We start from the raw sequence: 20,644 nt of genomic DNA on the forward strand, positions 1-20,644 counted from the left end.
GTGTGTTAGGTTTCTCATCTCTGACTCTGATAGCATCCTTGTGATGGATTTGAAGGTTAAGATGACCACATTTGGCGCTGATAGGAGGTAATTGGAGAGTTCCTCTCCTGATGAGTCTGTGAAGATGGGCTAAGGCTATTTCTCATTGACTGCCAGTGTAGACTTTATTTAAAAATACAAAGAACTACTTTTAGAGTAAATATATTTCTGACACTTCTAGAATAGGCTATTTTGAGAATTCCCTTCCCTGGCAATTGTAAATAGGCTGAGATAGTGTGGGACATGGTTTTCATACTTTTTTTTTTTAATGGCTTTTCTGCCTTGCACAAGAACAGCTTGTATGTGGTTGTTCTAATGAAAAAGTTAAAATGCCTTTGTTAGGTCTGCACAAGTGATGAAAGAAAATATCATTGCCTACATGCTCGGGGGATAGCTTCTTGATTTCAAGTTTGAAATTAGAGTTATATATTAGGAATTCCTGTTGCTAACTTGGATAGTATCATGCTGAGAGAAGTAATCTAGAAGGAGGATAAGCACTTGATGATCTCATTCATCTGTTGTGTAGAGAGAAACAAAATAAAAGCATAGATAATATTAATGGATATAAAATGCTGGTTGTGGAATAATAACTGTTCCTTAATACAGATGACCAAATAGCTCCCCATCTTTATATTTGGTCCTCATCATATTTTCCCACTGCCTGCATGTTTGATAGCTTGTAATAAAATGCCCATTCTGGTGAAAATAATTCAGGTCCTGAAACTAGCTGGTTTCAAATGAAATAGCCAATGATATATTCACTCGTGTTATTCAGAGTCATCATAGTTGATTAGGAATTGTCTGCATTCATTACGTAAATACTTAATTTCGTTTCTTCGGTGTATTTTGGGTAATCTTTAGTGCTTTGGAGAGCACAAAACCTAAAAGGAATTAGTTCCTGCTTTTAAAAGATTTCCATAAATGGAAGGTTCAAGAGTTACTTAATATTACAAGCAGCATATAATTATGACCCAAAGTGGAATGTAAATGCTATAGAATTGGGTATGGAAAAATTTTTACAAATTTTAGCTTTGACTTGGTATATTTCAATTTTAGTATATGTGCTGCCAAAGTGAGCACAGATCTGGTAGATTTCAGTATTGTTAGACTCTGACATCTGTCTTTGGACTCTTACTTGTAGCATTGAAGGTCTTGTCAGTGGCATCCTCCACATGAAAGAGCAAAATACAGAATTGCTTCTAGTATTTGAACTGAACTTTGTCTTGATCTTCCTAGGCTGGATTTTGACTGTGATGGTCATATAACTGATCTTTATTATCACTCAGATAAGGAACTACACAGAATGTACCTGTGTTCAAAGCCGGCAAGTGATCACTCCCCCCACCGTGGGACAGCGCAGCCAGCTCCGCGTGGTCATTGTGAAAACGTATCTTAACGAGAATGGCTATGCTGTATCTGGCAAGTGTAAACGCACCTGTAACACCCTCATCCCGTTCTTAGTTTTTCTGTTCATCGTCACCTTTATCACAGCATGTGCCCAACCTTCAGCCATCATAGTCACGCTCAGGTGAGTGCGGTATTCAACTTCTAGTGGGTGTTACCTACTCAAGTTTGCCAGAATCTATTTTCTAGTACTGGGACCTGATGTGGTGGAGAGAAAGTCAGAAGAGTGCAGAAAAGGGTCCCGAGGTTCCCCTGGCAAATAAGGGGAGCAGTAAGAGAAGGGACAGGAAGTTTGGTGTCTCTCCTATTCCTGAGCTTTCTTTTTTTTTTTTTTCTTTTCTTCTTCTTTTTTTTTTAGCTTTTTGGGTCACACCTGGTGATGCACAGGGGTTACTCCTGGCTGTGCACTCAGGAATTACTCCTGGCGGTGCTCAGGGGACCATATGGGATGCTGGGATTCGAACAAGGGTCAGCCGCGTGCAAGGCAAACGCCCTACCCGCTGTGCTATCGCTCCAGTCCCCCTGAGCTTTCTTTATAGAGATGAGTTATGTTCTGATTGTTGAATGAAGCTTCTTGTGGGTACCGTTGGGGCCTGAAGATTCTGAGAAGTTCACATTGGGGATTTGAAAGCCAGCCCACCTAGCGTCAAGAAACCTGGCCCCAGAGGAAGCCAGAGGTCCCTTGGGGAAGTTGCTAAGTCATGACCACTGCCAAGAATATTTCCTGCACGCATCTCAAAAGTTAATTCCTCCCGGATCAGTGGCAGCTGATGGCTGGATCTACCTGTCAACATGCTGATTTTTATTTATTCTAACAGCAAAAATATTTTGGAGTTGAATCAAGGAAAGAGCAGGTTGGGAAATGCCGGGCTTCAGTTGCTCATGCTGTGCTTTCTTTTCCATGTTATAGATCCCATTTGTCTGAGGGATTTTTGTTACTGTGCATGAAAGGGAATTGGGAGTATCTTAAGTGGATACTTTGAAAGAAGATGCTACCACTGGTACTTTCTTTTTTGTTGGTTTTTGTTTTTGGCCACACCTGGTGGTACTCAGGGCTTCCTTTTGGTTCTGTGCTCAGGGATCACTCTTTGCAGTACTAGGTGTGTATATGTGATGCCAAGGATGGACCAGGGTCAGCTGCATGCAAGGCGAGTGCCTTAACTCTTGTCCTGTCTATCTTTCTGGCCCCACCACCTGCACTTCTTGTTTTGGGGGTGGGAGGTCACATCTGGTGATGCACAGGGGTTACTTCTGGCTCTGCACTCAGGAATTACTCTTGGCGGTACTCAGGGGATCATATGGGATGCTGGAAATTGAACCCGAGTCAGCCACGTGCAAGGCAAATGCCCTACCCACTGTCCTATCACTCTAGCCCCCCACCTGCACTTCTAAATGAACCCGGTCAAGGCTGCAGTAGGTATGCTGGTGGTGGAATGCAGTTACTTTGTGCACTAAACACATAGGCATGAATACTATGGTACCCCAAGAACAGTAAAAGAAAAATAAGTTTTGGAAAAGAAAAGAAGAAATTGCAGAGGGCAAAGGAGAGGATGGGTAGTGTGGTGAGGCAGGGAGAACAGTTTTAGGGACTTGGCACGGCAGAACAGTGAAGGGGCAAGGTTAGGGAGTCAGTCCTTATTCTTCCCATTGTCTCCTCCCCGGGCCCTTTGTCTTTCACAATACTGGGTGTCTGGGCCCAGTGGAGTTAGCTTAGCTGAGCAAAGGACTGCTCATCTTGCATATTCTGGTATCCCTCTATGGGAGGCTGTTGAAGCCAATTTTGTCTTTGTTAGTAAGAAAGCAACATGGAACAAATCCGAAGGGTTATTCATCCTGTTACTTAGTAGGCATCAGTAAGTATCGCTGGAGAGACAGCCATAGGTACAGCACTGCACAAATTGCTCTGCGGAAATACAGATTTGGGGAAAGAAGGCTGGCACACGTTGGTTGGTATCATGGACCTTGAACCCTGTGTGTATGCGAAGGAAGGAGGAAGGATAAGGTACCTTGTCATTTAAATAGCTTGGGCTAATCTATATGCTTTGAACTTAATATCTACGAGGGGAGTTAATAACCCAGTTAAGGGTTGCCTGTTTTAGGGTGCTGAAGGATAAAAAAATCATCACTTGACTTCTATCCCAAAATTCTGGAAAAGGAATCCTTTAATCTTTGCCAGTTGCAAAATCAATAGACTAATCTTCCTGCCATGTGGAAAGCATCCATTTTATGAAAAGAAGGGAAAATGAAGTGGCTGTAACTTATGACCTATTTCCTATATCTTTTTATTATGCTTTCTTAAATTTTTTTTAAAGACATGATAAGAGTAATTTTCAGCATGTATACTTACCTAGTAAGTACAGACAAATGGGGAATATGCAGCAGTAGTTAGGATAAATTTTTATTTATTTATTTTGGTTTGATTGTTTTGGGGCCATACCCAGTGATGCTCAGGGATTACTCCTGGCTCTGCTCTCAGGAGTTACTTTTGGCAGTACTCGGGGCCCATATGGGATGTCAGGGATAGAACCCAGGGTTGCCATGTGCAAGACAAGTTCCCTATCCACTGTACTCTTTCTCCAGCCCCGGGATAAAATGCTATTTTAAAAACTAAAATCAATTTTGGAAAAGCAGCAACAGCCTCTCTCCATCTTTTGCCACTAAAGCTTCACCTTCTATATTCATTTCTCAACTCTTTTTTTTCCTATCGGGACCCTCTTTGTTTTCTTTCCTGTGCCACCCCCTCCCGCCTATCATTTGTCCCCATTCTTGTGTCATGGACCCCCATTTACATGACTTTTACCAGTGGGTGGTCTCCTTGGAATATTCTGGCTCCCTGCAGGGGAACATATGACCCTCATTAGAAATGTTGTTGTATAGAATTTTCCGGAAACCATTAGAGCTGATAGAGTTTCTTTGTATCTTTATGGGGGCAAGATCTTTACGATCTTTACTCACTGATTTAGCGAAGAGCAGGTTTGCTTGGCTATTGTTAATATTTCTAGCAGGTGAAATCGGTACAACTTCTCTCTGGTGCCAGGCTGTGTCCTATCACGTTCAAAAAATGACTGAACATTTATTTTTTGTGACCACTGTTGTAACCATCTTTCTTTCCCTTCACTCAGGTCTGTTGAAGAGGAGGAGAGACCTTTTGCGCTGGGAATGCAATTTGTTTTATTGAGAACACTTGGTATGTTTCTTAATTTCCAAGTATGCTTCTTCGTTCCTCCTTGCACATAGCAAATCCCCCCTGTGCTTTCAAAATAACAGTCAAGTCTCTTTTTTGCATTAGCAGCTAGGGCTTACTGGACTACTGTTGAGGGCAATTTCCTTATTTTCTAAAAGTCAACTTGCTCTGTCAGTTGATGAAACAGAACTAAACCAACTTTAAATAAGTTTCTTTTTCACTTTGAGCACAAACTTGGGTTCAGTTCCTCATGTTGTGAGAAATATTGTACCAAGAGTTATGATGGCCCTTCTGATTCTGGACTTTCAGTTCTCCTTTGGGTTCTTTTGGGGATGACAGTAGAGAGGTTCAAGAGAACTCATGGGACCCAGGGGTGACTCTTAGTGATTTTGGCCAACCAGGCCAGGGGTTTGATGCTAGGACCTGAGGATGTGGTGATAAATCGGAGTGCAGTTGAGAGTACAGTACTGTGCTATACCGCCATCTTGGTTATCAATACCAAAAATGTTAACAATATTGTGATCATCTTACCTAAACTATGAATTTTATAACTTATTGGGCTGGAGCAATAGAACAGCAGATAGGGTGTTTGCCTTGCACACGGCCGACCTGGGTTCAATTCCTCCGTCCCTCTCAGAGGGCCTGGCAAGCTACCCGTGGCATAGTCTATATGCCAAAAACAGGAACAAGTCTCACAATGGAGATATTACTGGTGCCTGCTCGAGCAAATTGATGAACAACTGGAGGACAGTGATGCAGTGCCATGGTGTTACTGAAAGCATAAACATTAAAATGTGTTGAATAGGAAAGTTTTAAAACAATATTTTAAAAGCTTGGGGAAAAAGAAGAATTTACCTTGTATTTCTATTAAAAGCTGTATTTTCAAGAAGGAAGTTTGTTTAGTAAAGGAGTAGTTAAATAGGAAAAGAAAAAATGTTCTCCTTTTGGCTGAGTCTATCAACAGTGCATGGTGACTCACTATGGTAAAGGTAAGTCAATAAATGCAGCATCAAGAAAATGTGGAGGGAGAGCATCTCAGGCACTGAATATTTTGGCAACCCTAAGTTCTGTTGATTATGAAAAAGTAGAGATAAACCAACAGATGAACTTCTGGGTTTTGTTTGTTTGTTTGGGTTGTTTGGGTCACACCTGGTGATGCTTAGGGTTTTTTCCTGGCTCTGCACTCAGGATTGCTTCTGGTGGTGCTCAGGGGACCATATGGATGCCGGGGTGGGCCACGTGAAAGGCAGACACCGTACCCACTGTACTATTGCTCTAGCCACATTTTACTAGCTGTGGAATGTAGAGTTTTAAGAACTTTAATAATGTTAAGTTTTTTAATTAATTTATTTATTGAATCACTGTGAGAGCAGTTACAAAGCTTTCAGGTTTCAGTCTCGGTCATACAATGATGAAACACCCATCCCTTCACCAGTGCACATTTTCCACCACCAAAAACCTCAGCATACCCCCCCATCCCACGCCCTCCCCCTACCTGTGTGGCAGATGATTTCCACATTACTCTCTCTTATACTTTGATTACATTCAATATTTCTACAACAGACCCACTATTGTTATTTGAGATTTTACCCCAACACTTGTATCTGTCAAAAAGGCAACATTAGACAGTCTGTTTTCTATTGCTGATTATGAATAGCATATGATATCATGCAGCCACAGTAGCAGCCGTGTGGTTTTAGAATTCTGGAATTTTAATAATTAAATCTGGAGAGATTTTTGCCAAAAGCTGCTGGGTTCCAAGATTTGTTTCTGAGGCTCTGGGACCATGACTGTTAAGCAATTTGATCAGGAGCTAGAGAGGCTGTTCGTGGGCGGTGACTGGGGGGGTCTCGTTGGGGTGGGGGAGGAAAGGGCCAGCCCTACCCCCATCCCATGAGGCTCCATGTGTCATGTCACTGCAGGCTCAAATCTGTTTATCCATTGGCTTCTGGAATAATAATGTTAGGCTTTAATTGCAGAGAGCAGGCCCTTTTGAAATGAGTTTCAATTAGCCAATTAGGGAATTGGCTAATCGTCAATTCCTGTACTATTATCCCACCAAGCCTTTTCCCCTCCCTCCCTTCTATCTTTTCTTCTTTCTTTCATCCCTCCTTCAATACCTTCCTTCCATCACTTCCTTCTATAAACTTATTGAGGATCCAGGGGCTGATCTGATAAATCCTTGGGAAATAAAGAATAAAAGTTATCAAAGAGCTTAGGGGTAATATTTTTGAGTGACTAAAACTTTATGTGACAGTTAATATACTAAATAAAAACAATATATATAAAATGTAATGGGAGTAGAATAGCCCCCAAGAGACCCACATATTTAAAGGAGGGGTAGATATTTGCAGGGTGAGTCAGTTGGGGATGGGGTGCATTTTGGCCAAGGGAGTAATACATGATAAAGAAAGACTATTTTGGTTGACTTACTTTCTTATGGCAGTAAAAAAAAATTATAACTTGAACAACAAAGTCACAACTCATCACAGATGTTTCATAGGTTTCAAAGAGGAACTTCATGCCATAATTATTTCCAGACCCAACTGCCTTTTTAGACTTGCCATTTGATGATGTGGTGTTTGGCTTACAGAGGACAATGCTTTCCTCATATTCTTTTGGCACATGGGGACTAACACACTGGAATTAAATGCACTAAATTTCAGGGGATGAAAAAGGGTCCAAGCATCATCACCTCTTGAATGTTCAACATCAAAATCTGATTTGAGGTTTAAAAGCATTCCTTAATTGCATTGTTATTGGTAAATATTTTTATAAGTCTCACTGTATCACTGTCACTGTATCACTGTCATCCCGTTGCTCGTTGATTTACTCAAGTGGGCACCAGTAACATCTCTATTACACTCAGTCCTGAGATTTTAACAGCCTCTCCTTAACTTGTCTTTCCCAACGATTGGAGGCTCTTTCAGGGTCAGGGGAATGAGACCTATTGTTACTGTTTTTGGCATATTGAATATACCCTGGGTAGTTTGCCAGGCTCGGCCGTGCGGGCGGGATACTCTCAGTAGCTTGCCGGGCTCTCCGAGAGGTATGGTATTTTATATAGTAAATTCTAATAAATTACCTATATAATCTTTAAAAAATTTTTTTAAAAAAGAAGTTTCAGGGGTTGAAGTGATAATACAGCAGGTTAGGCACTTGTCTTGCGCTTATCCAACCTGGGTTCGAACCCCTGCACCCCATATGACCTCCCACATCTATCAGGAGTGACCCCTGAGCAAAGCCAGAAGTAAGTCCTGAGCACTGCCAAGTGTGGACCCTGCCCCCCAAAAGAAACAAACCAAAAAAGCCTTCAGAAAGAAGCAAAAACAAAACCAGAGAGATAGTACAGGAGGTTAAGATGCTTGACTTGCACGCAGTTAATCCCAATTTAATCCCCAGCACCAAATAGAGTCTCCTGAGCACCACCAGGAGTGGCCCCTGAGTTTCGAAGATCTTCTCCAACTCCAGGTGCTATATCAGGCTGAGTCTCAGAATTGATAATATATTCTGTCTGAGTTGTGAGCTGAAAGATTTTTAAATGGTTATGGTTTTGTCAATGTTTTATAGTAAATATAAGAGATGACATAAGATATTTAAAAAAAACTTAAGCAACTAGGGGCCAGAGTGATAGTATAGCAGTTAGGTCATTTCCTTGCATGAGGCTGACCTGGGCTTGATCCTTGGGACTTCATATGGTCCCCTGAGCCTCACCAGGAGTAATTCCTAAGCACAGAACCAGGAGTTAGCCCTGAGCTCTGTTGGTTGTGTCCCCCAAACCAAAAAAGAGTTAAAAGTTAAGCTACTTGGATATTAGTCTTATGCTGTGGGTGGTTTTTTGTTTTTTTTTTTTTTTTTATCCCACAAATAAGTGCAGTCAATATTCAAGGACAGAAACATCCAGGAGGACTGACCCGAGGCTGGCAGACTGCCATAAGTATGTTGAAGATGGCAGGTAGTTAGGGAAGAGAAGTGTTGGAGTTGAAACATTGCTGGATTGAAACCCAATCATGAACAACTTTGTCACTGTGTAGCTCACAGTCTCTCAATTAAAAAATAAATGAATCGCAAGGAAAAGAGTGACGCTGCTCTAAAAAACCACTCCCTTTGTCTTAGAGCACCCAAGTCTCTTGCTCATTTTCAAGCCTGTTTTGTCCACTCTGATGTGCTAAGTACTTTATGTTTTCTTTCCCCCACCCGTCTAGCATACATTCCTACTCCCATCTACTTTGGAGCTGTCATCGATACCACGTGCATGCTCTGGCAACAGGAATGTGGAGTGCAAGGCTCCTGCTGGGAGTACAACGTGACGTCCTTTCGTTTCGTCTACTTTGGTTTGGCGGCTGGCCTCAAATTTGTGGGCTTTATTTTTATTTTCCTGGCCTGGTACTCCATTAAGTACAAGGAGGGCGGCCTGCAGAGGCAGAGGTGGAGAGAGTTTCCTCTGAGCACTGTGAGTGAGATGGTCCACACCGACAGTGCTAATAAATACGCCCGGACTAGATCATGCCCCGCTTTCAGCACCCAGGGAGAATTCCAGGAAGAAACCAGTCTGCAAAAAGGGAACCAATCCATAGCACAGACCTATCCGGGGCCCTTCCCAGAAGCAATAACTTCCTCCCCGGACCCGGGGCTGGAAGAAAGCCCTGCATCCATGTAGCATCCTTCTGGAAGCCTGGAAACGGGAGCCTCAGTTTTTGTTGGTTGAGTCGAGTATGGTGACTTGTGAAACACCGTGCCTTCTTTTCTTTTTTTAACCTCTAAGGACACAATCCTCAAACCAACTAAACTTAGTACACACAGCCACTACTGATGGAGGGCTGGATACCTCAACAAGACTGAGAGCCTTTACTTCCTCCTCTCTCCAAAAGAGGAGGCATTTAGATAGATTTGTTACCAATTATGCTATGATAATTCAATGCTTATGCTCTCATAGGGTATAAGGCTGGGGTACACGGTGAACAGAATCATGGGAAGTACAATGGCAGCACATACCATTAGCATACACTCCAAAACAAGGTGGGCTTGACCATGACTTTTCATGTACAAATGGAAGTTTTTAAGATATGAGCACCTACTGTGAGTTTTGCAACAAAGCACAAATGAATTTGCCTCAACTATGCAATTTGATTGGGGAAATGTAAGTGCAGCATGTTATCTTTGCTTTCATAGACTAAAACAGAAATCATTTTGAAAAGAGGAAGCAAATTTTCCTTAAAGTACTGTTAATAGCATTTTAAGCCATAGCAGCATTATAAATCAGGTAGAATTCTTCAAATGCTTCAAAGGAATCATATGCATTGCATGGTAAAGGAACAGCTACTTTATTTCATAAGACATATTCTCTTTTAGTCAGTCTGTCCATCATAAAGTAGTTAAAGAGGCTGCTGAATCACAAACCTGATAGCTTGAATATAAACTTAACTTTTGTTAAGGGGCTTTAAAACTAGTGTGCTAAACAATCTGGCTAAAAACTGTCATTGGCATAATGACGAACTGATGACTTTCTCATCCAAGAAAATTGTTGAAGAAATTAAATTCCTTTAGCTCTCAAGAACTCACTCATGTAAAGAAAGTTAAGAATTGTAATCTTGATACTTGAAATTGTTGAAAAGAGAAATTTTAGACAAGTAAAATTGATCATTACACCTGGTCATTTTAGTTATATTCTTGAAAGTACTAGCAAATGTGTGGCTTTAAAAAATTACAAGAAATTGTTGTGATTGCTCTTGGAATTGAGTAGTTAAAAACTGTAAGGCTGGGACAGAGAGATTGTACAGCAGGCAGGACACTTGTTTGGCACACAGCAGAGGCGGGTTCGGACCCATATGGTCCTCTATGCACTGCCCGGAGTGATTCCTGAGAACATAGCCAGGAGTAAGCTCTGAATACCACTGGGTATGGCCTCCAAACAAAAATAAATAGATAAATAAAATTAATAAAGCTGTATCTGGGACATAAAATTTACTTTGAATATAGAGGAAGGAGATTTGTGAGCTGGATATAGAACATGACCCTAAGTAGTAGTAGGAAGTAATTTAAAATAAACTGGTCTGTCACACCAACTCCTAGTTTATATCTAATAGAATCATTGTAAACCTTCCTTTGGTTCTGTCTTGCGGTGGTTCTGAGATTTCTCTCTGTCTCTGAATGCACTCTGCATTCATTATCCATCATCCTTTTCACTCTCTCAGCACATGTCGACTTGGGCACCACACAGAAAGCTTTTTAAATGACTCTTAAGAAAAATGTTTCTTGACAGTAGTACTCTGGATTGATGAGAGCAAGTAAACTCATGAGATCTGACTCCTCAGGAACCATCACTCAGATTTGGGAGAGACTATAAGGAAAAAATACCAATATAGGGGCTGGAGCGATAGCACAGTGGGTAGGGTTTTTGCCTTGCACATGGCCGACCCAGGTTCAATTCCCAGCATCCCATATGGTCCCCTGAGCACCGCCAGGGGTAATTCCTGAGTGCAGAGCCAGGAGTAACCCCTGTGTATTGCCGGGTGTGACCCAAAAAGCAAAAAAACACCAAACAATATAATTATGATCTGTTTCTGCCATTGACTTTATATTTAGGTAGGGATAATTTGGGGAATATTTGGGGATAATTTGGGGAATCCTTGGATGGTTCCTGCTCTTCCACAGAGGGATCTGATTGTCCCATGATTCAGGCTCTTTGCATCTCATCCTTGATGGCACCGGTGGATTAATATGATTATCCCTGGAAACATGACTATTTTCCTTGCTACCTAAAATGGCATTGGTTAGATGGTCTCTTGGCTGCATGCTATTGGTGGAGAGAGTTCAGAGTATTAGATTAAAGCCTAACCTTTGAAAGTCAGTGCTCTTAGGGTATGAAGACTTCCCTTTGAGCAGTTTTGTTAAGCTATGTCCCAAGAACCATTGCTGCCTGTACTGCACCTGTGTCTGGGAAACTTTGGTCAGCTTGGTGCATATTGAAGGTCTTCAGAGAATCTTAAGGAGTATATACACATTTTCTGCTGTGGAGCTTCCATATTCCTTTATGGAAATCCTCGATTCTTTACAAAGGAAGTTTCCTTTCTGTTGAACAAGGTTGGTGGGAAATGGTATTTTGTTAATCCTCCCATTTCTTCAGTTGCTAAGGAACTGCATCAAGAGAATTTGGTAGGATTGGAACTTTTGTATAACAAGATTGTATATTTCAATACACTTAAAATTTCTTTTCTGTCCCATCCCACCCTTCCCCCACCTTAACAATCAGTCACTGTCATCCTGTTGCTCATCGATTTGTTCGAGTGGGCACCAGTAACATCTCTCATTGAGAGACTTATTGTTACTGTTTTTGGCATATCCAATATGCACGGGTAGCTTGCCAGGCTCTGCCGAGAGGGCTCCATACTCTCAGTAGCTTGCCAGGCTCTCCGAGAGGGGCGGAGGAATCGAACTCGGGTCGGCCGAGTGAATGGCGAACGCCCTACCGCTGTGCTATCACTCCAGGGCCCCACCTTAATTTTATTTATTTATTTTTATTTTTTAAATATTTGCTTTTTGGGTCACTTCTGACGATGCACAGAGGTTACTCCTGGCTCTGCACTCAGGAATTACTCCTGACGGTGCTGCTGGGGACCATATGGGATACTGGGAATCAAGCCTGGGTCGGCCGAGTGCAAGGCAAACGCCCTACCCGCTGTGCTATTGCTCCAGCCCCAATTTTTATACAGGACAGCATCACTGTCATCCTGTTGCTCATCAATTTGCTCGAGCAGGCACCAATAACATCTCTATTGTGAGACTTGTTGTTACTGTTTTTGGCATATTGAATATGCCACGGGGTGCTTGCCAGGCTCTGCCGTGTGGGCGATATACTCTGGGTAGCTTGCTGGGCTCTCCAAGAGGGGCAGAGGAATCAAACCCGGGCAAACGCCCTGCCCGCTGTGCTACCACTCCAGTCAGATTTTTCAATTTTTAAAAATGTTTTGCTTTTGGGGTCACACCCAGCAATGCATAGGGGTTACTGCTAGCTCATGCACTCAGGAATTACTCTTGGCGGTGCTCAGGGGGCCATAGGTGATGCTGGGAATCGAACCTGGGTCTTCCGTGTGCAAGACAAATGCCCTATCCACTGTGCTATTGCACCTTTATTTTAAAACTTCAGCTTACAAAGTTAATCACGATGATTTCTTACAGGCATTCAATATTCCAAGTCCAATCCCACTACCACTATCACCTTCTCTCTACCATACTCTTCAATTTCTCCAACCACCCACAAGCCAGCCTCCATAGTAGGCCTACACCAATTTATATTTCTTGTTACTATTAAATTACTAATGGAATGATCAAAAAATATTTCCTTAGAAAAAAATTAGTAAAAATTGTATCTCACCATGGGGACATTAAATCCTGTCTGAGAGATTACTAAAACCTTGTTATAAGTTAAGCCTTCTGTGTTAATGTTTTTGTTAATCGAGATCAGTTGGCTCCTATATTACATCCCGTCCAATCTGATGTGCCCCTACCAAATTGTCGGACAACTGTCGCACTGTTGTCCCGTTGTTCATCGATTTGCTGAAGTGGGCACCAGTGAGGTCTCCCTTGTGAGACTTGTTGTTACTGTTTTTGGCATATCTAATACGCCACGGGGAGCTTGCCAGGCTCTGCCATGTGGGCAGGATACTCTTGGTAGCTTGCCAGGCTCTCCTAGAGGGACAGAGGAATCAAACCCAGGTCGGCCGTGTGCAAGGCAAATGCCCTACCCGCTGTGCTATTGCTCCAGTCCTATCAGACAACACATTTAGAATTTATTTCTTCTTGATGGCACTTATTGAAAAGGATCCATTCTCAGAATTCCAGACTAGGGAAAGTGATGGGCTCACCAGGTGTCAATGGGAAGCCTCCATTTTTCTATTTTAGGTAGTAATCAGGTTCTTCAATATTTATCTAATTACTACCTGCCACTCTACGAAATTTCAGGATGACTAGACCAGGAACCCAAAGAAATTGGTCCCACACCACAATGTTAATATTGTACTTCCTGAGTATCTGATGCTTATAAATAGCAGGTATATCATTGATGTGCTGTTGGTGAATATAGACTAGCAAAAATCATGGGAGATTGACATTTAGGAATAAGTACCAATTCAGAGTTGTCCCCCAACTTTTCTGGATTCCAATAATAACTGTCAACCAAAGTGACTATTTTGTAGACAGCACCAGTAAATTGTATATATGAAGTGCTTACATGCTTGTTCATAGACTGGTCATGATACTTTAAAGTCATAGTTTCTTTTATAAGTTTTAATTACCACTTTCTGAGAGCTTGGACTTCTAATTAACTAGCTTTGGGGAAAAATCATCTTGTTCTTTTATGAACTCTGTAGATTAATGTATTATTTGGCATTAATATGCAAATATAATATCCTGGAGTTAAACCTATTAATTTATAAATTCACAGGGGGTGGGAGTGGATGGTTGTATCACATTCTTGTTGGTTATCTTCATTATCACAAAACCCCAAGCCTCTCTAAATGAATCTAATTCTTGTAAACAGTCAAAAGTTACTCAGAACTAAAGTGGGAGGAAGAAGAGGGAGAAAATGAAGTAGCATTTGTTGAGAGTTCACTCTGCAGAGCATTGGCTCAAACTCTTAAAACAAATCACATATAGCAATGTCCTTAATAATTTTGTAAACTAATTTTATTCATTTTTCAAAAACCAGGTCATGAGAACTGAAGGTCAGTTGAAGTAATTTGCTTAAGATTGTTGTGTGGACAAAAAAATTCAGACACTGGTTACTCCACCATCAGTGCTCACTTCTTACACTACAGAATATTACAATAGTTTTGACTGACAAAGGCAAGATGAGACTCTCAATGAGGTTACAGCATTTTATTTCCTACTGTGTTTCTTAGAATACAGTAGTATCATTTCTTTGTGTATGCTAGAAAAAAAACCTGTAGGGAACATCAACATGAAATGTTTGGGTTTCAAGGTAAACTAACATTTATCTAACCAAGTGTTGTAATCAAAATTGTCATAACATACCTCAAGTGTTTGTTTATAGTTATTTGATATAGAACAAATCCAAATTTGGTGTTAGCCTTGAATGTCAGTAGAGTTTCTGCCATGAAGCATTGTGAGGACGTGAAGGGTCGGGATGGGGGTGTTCAAATCTGAGTTTTTTGGGACTTCAACTGTGTTCTTTCCATCCTTCCTCTTTCAGATGTTAACACTTTTTTTTTTTTGCTTTTTTTTTGGGGGGGGTCACACCTGGCTCTGCACAGGGGTTACTCCTGGCTCTGCACTCAGGAATTATCCCTGGCGGTGCTCAGGGGACCATATGGGATGCTGGGAATCTAACCCGGGTCAGCCGAGTGCAAGGCAAATGCCCTACCCGCTGTGCTATCGCTCCAGCCCCTCAGATGTTAACACTTTTATTAGTAGTTTTGATGACTGTTCATGTTAAGTTCCCTAATGTCAAGTTTTAATGAACTTAAGTACAAAGGGTTATGTGGTCAATGAAAGTTTCATGTTAGTATGTTAGATACCAAACTTCTGATCCAAATCTTACTCTTAGTAGCTGTGGTACTAAACATGTAGCATGCATTTGGAAATGATAGCTGTCAGAGAATGGGATTACCTGGAAAAGGATGCAGTAAAGGCAATGACAGTTCTACACGTTCACTAACTACCAAGGACTTTATTATTTTTTTTTGTCTAAGCCTGAAATTCCAATTTGCATTCTTGACAGAGCATGAACATTTTCCCTTGGAGCCTCTTGTGTATCATCTGTACATGCTCCAAAGAAGAGTAAATGGATTTCAATTTGTTTTGAAGCATTTGTAGCAATTCTGTAGTCTGCCCAAGAGCAATAGAAGAGCTCAAACCCAAGCTAGTAGTAAACTCTATTTTGTGATTTTTACAATGAACTTAAAATACCTTAGCACAGAAACATGAACAAAACGACTGCTATGTAGGTGCATACTGAGTATTCTAAGTAATAGCTCTCACTATACCATATTAGTTCCAGATTTGCCTAGGTTTGAGCCTTCTGTTATTCAGACAATTTACAAAAATTTGCATTTTTCTCTTTTAGAGTTTGGAAGGGAGTGCCTGGGCTGGCAGGCATAGTGGACTCACACACTTTATTTTGCTATTTCTATTTTCTGCCCTTCCCCACCTTCCGGAAAGCTATTGATTCTTTCTGCCCCAGACTTCTTGCTCCATTGGAATCAGATCTGTGTATGTCTGAAAAAGTTATTCTAAATACTTCATTTTTTACTTAACCTTGGGATGGGTCAAGTAAGACAAAAGCCCTCCCTGGGTATTTGCTTTAGCAAAATGGGAAGTATATCTATGCCTTGGTGCTAAAAAGCATTTGTTGATGCATGTTCACTACAGAAAACTTGCCACTAATTCATAGTAATTCACTGATAAGGGGCTGCATGTGCTCTGCTTTTGAAAATCTGGAGAACTTCCCAGAAAATAAGCTTTCATTTCTCTCGCAACTCCAGCAAACCCACAACTTGATGCTGCAAAATAAGAAGAGTGAAAGGGGAGATACTTTTTCTATGAAAAACTCAGTGCTTTTGATATTTATTTTAGGACGAATAATCAGATGCTCCAAATAATTTCAGAAAGAGGAGAAAATATTTCAGATAACCTTTTCTTATTTATTCTCCAAAATAGCTTACACCCAAATAAGGTGTTTTCATATTGGGATATTTGAAGGCATTGTCTTTCTCTGGTATTGTACTTATATATTTAAAAAATGAGGAGGAAGATAGTATTGAAAATTACAGCAATTGCAGGGATGTATTGAACCAAAGGGGTAAACAAAAATGTTTAAAGCTTGTATCTAGAGATGAAAAATAATTACTGGTAAGAATTTCTAGTGAGCATTTGAAAAATACCTCTACCCCCAGCCCCCAAATGTTAATTATGAAGCACTAAGCAGGTGGCCAGTCTCTGTCTCTTTAGTTCAAGAACTATATAATGCTGTGTCAAAAATAAACTGGCATTAGGACCTTTGTGGAGTGTGTGCGTGGCGTGCGTGTTTTGTGTGTAGAGGTATGCTTGTGATGAAAGGTTGTTTAGAGCTGTTTTATAAAGAAGTTTGATTTTGTGATTTTTAAAATGAATATTTATTTGGAGACCTCTTAGGGTAATTTAAAAGATGTATTACTTTCCTTGTATTTAATGAAATCTATTGTCGATGTACTAATGAATCCTGGTTTACAACATCTTAAATACTTGATCACTGAAAAGAGAGAAAGTGGAAAAAAAAAGAGAATAAAGTGTGTTAGATTGAAAGGAGTTTGCCTCGTAGTGTTTTTGTTTGTGTGTTTATTCAAAGAACTGGATCAATAATGTCTACGTGATCAGCTCCCATCCCCTCCCCCAATGCATACTGTTGGGGTTAGGTATGTGATTGGATTCAGTTGCCCTCTACTTACTCTGGAAAATGGCAGACGTCACCTCCCTTCTACAAGTCTCTCCCTTCTATAAGCCCTCAGCACGACTTCCAGGTACACTGTTGGGGCTGTCGTTTTAAGAACCTGCTGTAGTCCGTTTTCATCTTGTTACCAAAGAGAATGATTTTAAATCGTCCACTGTACATCTATCCGAATGGAAACAGACTTCGAGCTTGTAGGATGGTGTGCCCTGAGAATGGTTTCTATCCAGGCAGGGAGGCTGAGTCAGGCTGCCCTCCCAGTCTCGGGGCCTTCACAGCACAGCCATTGATTTCTCATTCCCGTGACGTGTTCTTCTGGATCTGTTCCGCACAGTGTCTCGGGGACCTCCCAGCTCCCAACAACTGAAGCGGGGTCTTCTGGAACACGTAGGATTGGTTTAGAGCCCTGGCAGTTACTGCGGCCAGGAAGAGTCCAGAGAGAAGACCGAAGGTTGTTTTGGTCGTTTGTTTTTCTCAGCCTTGAACTGACTCCTGATCTGATGCTCCCATGCAGGGTGAGCTGTGCTTCCAGAGCTGCTGCGACCATCCAGGCTGCATCGGTGGCGGTGCAAGCCTTGGGTTCAATTCTCAGCACACACACACACACACACACACACACACACACACACACACACACACACACAACCGGCTGGGATCCTAGAAGTGTAAGTCAGTGGCAAGTATTGGGTGGGGAGTAATTACTGCCACATAGTTTCCTGTGGTCATTAAAAAATGTTTTCCAAAGAAGACCAACTTATACACCCAAAAATTGGTAACAAAAAGGGGAATCTCAAACACATAAAAAAGAATTATTTCCAGAGGAGTAAATAAAAGTGGTTAATAAAGCAATCGAAGCTACTCAGTTGTTGTTGTGTACCTCTGTGTGTTGGGGTGATGCTCAGGGTGGGGGAGGGGAGCTCTCCTAGTAATTCTCCATCACACCAGCCGGCAGTTGAACCTACATCTATCTGAAAGCAGGTCAGTGTCCTGCTTTCAGGGGATTATTACCCAGGCTGCCCCTATGGCACTCAGGGGACCCATAGTGCCAGGAACCACCCAAACTGGAAAGGGCTGTGCATCTTAACCTCGGAACCGTCTCTCCAGGACATTCCCCCAATCTCCATGGAATAACAGATTGTTGCTAACGGGACCCAAGATGGGCCTGAGACGGAGACAAAACAGGTGTTTGCACCCAGCCACCAGGAAGCAGCCCTGGAGTCAAATGTTCTTCTGAAAACAGCATTTTCCCTAAAATACCGGTTGGGAGCAGGAGGTGTGGAAGCCACAGAAATACAGCATGGAGCTCTCCATGTGGCTATATTTAGAGCCCCACCTTAAGCAGCTTGGTGGGACACGGCAATTTCCGTCTCTCACTCCATCACACCTACCGAGTCACAGTGGCCCAATACAGGAACTGTTGGCAGGGGTCGGGTGGGGCACACACACGTGTGTGTGTGTGTGTGTGTGTGTGTGTGTGTGTGTGTAGGGTGCTAGAAGGGAAGAGGGAGTATGCAGCTGTGCTGACTTCAGGATAAACGCAGGTGTCCTGTCTGGGTGTTTTTCCTCACTTCAGGCATCTATCAAGGGAACATTTAAGCAAAGAGCAAACCATAGCCTTGCCCTAAACTTGTCATTTTCTCAACTATGCACATAAGTTAGGCAAAAGGATTTCTTTGGGATTTCTTAAAATACCCCACTTTTTTTTTTTGAGTCACACCCAGTGATGCTCAGGGGTTACTTCTGGCTCTGCACTCAGGAATTACTCCTGGCGATGCTCAGGGGACCATATGGGATGCCCAGGATTGAATATGGGTAGGCCTCATGCAAGACAAATGCCCTACTGATTGTACTATCACTCCAGCCCCATCCGACCCTTTCTTTTTTATTTTTTTAAATGAATCACTGGGGCCCACAGCGCAAACTATACCACTTTTCTGTCGCTGGAGACCAGGAGGCACCCAGCCATGAATGTGGATCATGAAGTTAACCTCTTAGTAGAGGAAATTCAAATTCTAGGTTCAAAAAGTAAGTATTCGGCCAGAGGAAGACTGTACAGGATTTAAGGCACTTGCCTTACATGCAGCCAACCCTGGTTTGACCTCTGGATTGCATATGATTCCCTGAGCATTGCCATGACTAAGCTCAAGCATGGTTGAGTATGACCCTGAAATTCCAAAACCAACAAAAGTATTGTTGTAAGTGTTGAGTTGGAGAGAGAGCATATGTTTCCCTGAGCATTACCATGACTAACCCTCAAGCATGGCTGGGTATGGCCCCCCCAATCCAAACACCAATGAAAGTAAGTGTTGGGTTCAAGAGAGCATAGGAGGTAAAGTGCTTGCCTTGCAGGCCGCTGGCCCAGGTTTTATATATAAAGTATATAAGGTATATAAGATTCCCTGAGTACTGCCAGGAGTCATTCCTGAGAACAGAGCCAAGAACAGCTCCTGACACTGCCAGATGGGTTCCAAGCTTTCCCCTCTCCCAAACAAAAATAAAAAGTAAGTATTCTGACATGGATGCCTAGTACCTTGTGTCCTCAGAGCACACACAACCGAATTTGTGGTAGGAACCTGGGAAGGGATCAGCTAGGGCTTCAGGACTGCCGGAGAACAGCTAAGAACTGGCCCCTAAGAACTACCTTCAGCTGAAGATTTGGTGTGACCTCAATGTTTTAAGACTCTCTCCCTTTTTCTTTCTTTTAAAGCTTCCCCTTTCTCTCTTTTCCTTTCAACATTACCATCTGGATAGAGATGCTTCTGTAGTTTTGGTGTATGGGTGCCAAAAAATCTACTGCTAATTGCACAAAGCCAAAAAAGCAATGGGGATCGATACTGTTGCTCACTTTTGAATTTTAACATCAAAGTTTGATGTGGTTTCAACTCTTAGTACCCATATAAGTCAGTAGAAAGCTAAAACCATTTCTTTGACCTTCTTGAATGGCTAAGGTCCCAGGATTGAGCAAAGTATGAGCCTGCCATAGATCAAGCTCTTCCAGCCAAAAATGGTAGTGCGGCTTTAGAAATCAGCCGAAGTGTCATCTTTGCCAGGCTCCAGGAGTCCGGTGTCGGGCAGTTATCGTTAGTTGCAGGAGAGCGACACCTAATGGTCATTATGGAAAACATACCTAATTAAGCGCAGTCCTTTAGTTCCTGGATTTGAGTTGTTTTTGCTGTGTAGTAACCAGGTACCTTTCTTCTTCTGCAGGAACCTAGGAATGACTGCACTGAATTTTGTTCTGACCTTACATCAACTTCACTGTCAGAGGTGGGAGGTGGATAATGTGAGGGATGGAAAATTGGGAGAGGGTGCTGATTTGACTATTTGTGGGGGGGCTCAAAATTCAGAACTGAACTTGGCTTTGAAATAGTTCCATTTGTCAGCATAAGAAGGAGACACTTCTCAGCCGGAGACCTCAACACCTCTTTAGCATTGGTCTCTCTAATGCTCAGTCCTTTTCAGTGCCTTCCCTAATATTAGGGAGCAGGGACTCCCCAGTACCCAAGAGAAAAAAAGAATCTGATTTTCAGTAGGCCTTCTCTGTAGTTCATATGCCCATGGGTGCATTTAGAAGT

The 20,644-nt window shown here is 42.0% G+C and overlaps 1 protein-coding gene across 2 annotated transcripts in view; it reads left to right on the top strand.

The window, feature by feature from the left end:
* SLCO5A1 (solute carrier organic anion transporter family member 5A1) overlaps positions 1–16,930 on the top strand; it is a 161,341-nt gene extending 144,411 nt beyond the window's left edge. For both annotated transcript variants that reach the window (XM_004602403.2, XM_004602404.2), the window contains 3 exons: positions 1,326–1,567; positions 4,566–4,630; positions 8,833–16,930. In XM_004602403.2, the coding sequence (XP_004602460.2) occupies positions 1,326–1,567; positions 4,566–4,630; positions 8,833–9,287 (762 nt within the window). In that variant the 3' untranslated portion in view covers positions 9,288–16,930. The remainder of the gene's footprint in view (positions 1–1,325; positions 1,568–4,565; positions 4,631–8,832) is intronic.
* Positions 16,931–20,644: the final 3,714 nt, after the last annotated feature.

Source organism: Sorex araneus, chromosome 2 (genome assembly GCF_027595985.1).
Source record: "Sorex araneus isolate mSorAra2 chromosome 2, mSorAra2.pri, whole genome shotgun sequence".
Taxonomy (NCBI): Eukaryota; Metazoa; Chordata; class Mammalia; order Eulipotyphla; family Soricidae; genus Sorex; species Sorex araneus.